Source organism: Aptenodytes forsteri, unplaced genomic scaffold (genome assembly GCF_000699145.1).
Source record: "Aptenodytes forsteri isolate BGI_AS27 unplaced genomic scaffold, ASM69914v1 Scaffold422, whole genome shotgun sequence".
Taxonomy (NCBI): Eukaryota; Metazoa; Chordata; class Aves; order Sphenisciformes; family Spheniscidae; genus Aptenodytes; species Aptenodytes forsteri.
Genome location: NW_008795687.1, coordinates 666,797 through 669,221, shown reverse-complemented (window position 1 = coordinate 669,221; position 2,425 = coordinate 666,797). Strand labels below are relative to the sequence as shown.

The following is a 2,425-nucleotide window of genomic DNA, read 5'->3' as shown; positions in this document are numbered from 1 at the left end:
CCCAAACCACTGCCCCCCTCCCAGCAGGTGCTGCCCTCCCCAACCCTCCCGTGCCAGCCAGGGAGAGCTGGGGCCAGAGCCACGGCCAAAGCCACAGCCCAGAGTGGGTCCCAGGGCTCCCAGCACCCCGAGGGCGTGCGGGGTCAAAGGGTGGGAGGGGGACAGGGAGGAGAGACGGAGTCGAGGGGGGAAGACAGCACCTTCGAGCCAGCCCAAAGTCGATGATCTTCACCATGTGCCCAGTGGCAGCAACGCAGAGGATGTTCTCGGGCTGTGGGGACAGGGAAACCATTGCCCCACCACCGACGGGGGATGTCCCCAGCGCGTGGGTCTGGCAGCCCACGGGTCCTGTGGCTGACCCACACCGGAGTGATAGTGACTTGCAGGCATCCCTCCCATGGCTGGCCGGTGTCGGGGACACGCTGCCCTCACGAGCACGGCAGGGCTCAGGTCAGCATGCAGCGCTCCCCAATTTGGTGGCTGCAAATACCTGCTGCCCCCCCCACACCCCGGCATTCCCCCGCCCCGCAAACAGCAGCCGGCCCTTGCCGCCACTCCCGGCCCCGCACCTTGAGGTCGAGGTGGAGGACGCGCATGTGGTGCATGAAGCGGATGCCCTCGCAGATCTGCCGGACGAACACCATGCAGTCTACCTCTGTCAGGTGATAGTCGTCATCGACGATCCGCTCGAAGAGCTCGCCGCCCTCCACACTGCGTGGGGACGGACCGCAGGGTCACCCGGGGCTCCCTGCCCCATGCCACCCTCCTGTGAAGCCCCAGAGCTGCTCTGGGGACCCCCAGCCCAGCCCCACCATGGAGATGTTGGTGTAGAAGCTGAGCAGAGCCACGGTGGGATGCATGTGTGCTGGGATTAGACACCCCCCTCAAGGCAGGCACGGGGGGGGTTACCCCAAAACACCCCAGCTCCCCCAGGGTTTGTAGAGCAGAAGAGCCGCAGCACAGCCCCATCCTCCCTGGAGCAAGCGGGCAAGAGGAAAAGGAGCTGGGAAGGACTTGGGTCATCTCCATCCTCAGCGCAGCCTCCATAGAAGGAGATGCTGTCCTGGCCAGGCAGAGCCGGGGCTGCCTCCAAGCCCAGCGTGAGATGAGGAGGTGCCCGAGAGGGGATGGGCGAGGTGAGGGACTTTCCCTGGGGCCAACCCCTTCTGCTTGGCGAGGGGCTGGCACATCCGCTCCATCGCTACAGCACCCCCTGCCTCGGTGCCCCTCACCCAGGCATCAGGCCCCACACGGCACTACCCTGGCACTCACAACTCCATGAAGAGGATGATCTCCCGGGGGGTCTCGATGGCGTCGTAGAGCTGGACAAGGTTGCGGTGGTTCAGCTGGTTCATCACGTCGATCTCCAGCAGCACCATCTCCTGCAGAATGAGCCCCACGGCAGTGCAGGGTGTCAGCACTAGCTGAGCCACCGGCACGGGGACAGGCTGTATCACAGCACTGGGGACACACCGGGCATGACACCGCCACCCACCACCTTAGCGATGCCGCTTGCCGGTGGCACCGTGGCCAGGAGGAGCCCCCCACCCCAGCATCAGCCAGACCTTGTCCTTGGCACCCTGCTTCCGGATCACTTTGGCCGCCAGCTTGAGCCCCGTCTGCTTCTCTGTGCACGTGTGGACTTCGCCGAATTTGCCCCTGGGGAGGGAGGGAGAGATGCCAACGCCATCAGCTGCCCAGGCTGCTGGAGCCCCCACGCTGCTCTGGGGTGCTGCCCCATGCTCCCCTCCGCACCCATCCTGCCCGAGGCACCAACCCATCGTGGCAAGAAAAGTCCCATTGACCCGGGACCATTGCCCAAGGCTGGACGGCAGCTCGGGGCCGCGCTGGGGGAAAGCCAGGTGTCCCGCGCCCTCCCGGGGCCCCTCCTTACCCTCCCAGGATCTCCTTGGAGCTGAGACTGAACTGGGAGCTGACGCTGGCAGACCGCAGGGTGACTATACGGTGCGCGAAGGGCGCCGGCGGTGGAGGGACGTCATCTGCCCAGAGAGGAGGGCTGGGGTGAGAAGGGGAACCGCCCGGCTGGGAGACCCCACCACTGGGCACCCCGGGGTGCCCCAGGCTGGGAGTGCACCCCGGTGCAGGGTGAAGGCAGGCACCCAGTGGCGCGGCCCAGCCAAGCCTGTGGGTGCAGGATGCGGCCAGGTACTGAGGTACCTGGCTGCTAATCAGGATCTCCTGGCTGCCTGCTGCACCGGAGGATGCAGCATCCCCCGACGGGTCCCTCGCCACTGCCCACAGCATCGCCCTGCTGCATGGCACCCTGCTGCACGGCACCCTGCTGCACGGCACCCACCCCGCTGCATGGCCCCTCGCAGGATCCCACCGCAGGCAGGCACCCAGTGGCGCGGGCCAAGCCTGTGGGTGCAGGATGCGGCCAGGGACTGAGGGACCTGGCTGCTAA

At 66.8% G+C, this 2,425-nt stretch overlaps 1 protein-coding gene across 1 annotated transcript in view; it reads right to left on the bottom strand.

Annotated features, from left to right (window-relative positions):
* MYLK2 (myosin light chain kinase 2) overlaps positions 1-2,425 on the bottom strand; it is an 8,229-nt gene that overhangs the window by 1,999 nt on the left and 3,805 nt on the right. The window contains exons 4-8 of the mRNA XM_019473004.1: positions 1,895-2,000; positions 1,566-1,659; positions 1,273-1,382; positions 570-711; positions 177-271 (exon numbers count right to left, since the gene is read on the bottom strand). Of these exons, the coding sequence (XP_019328549.1) occupies positions 177-271; positions 570-711; positions 1,273-1,382; positions 1,566-1,659; positions 1,895-2,000 (547 nt within the window). The remainder of the gene's footprint in view (positions 1-176; positions 272-569; positions 712-1,272; positions 1,383-1,565; positions 1,660-1,894; positions 2,001-2,425) is intronic.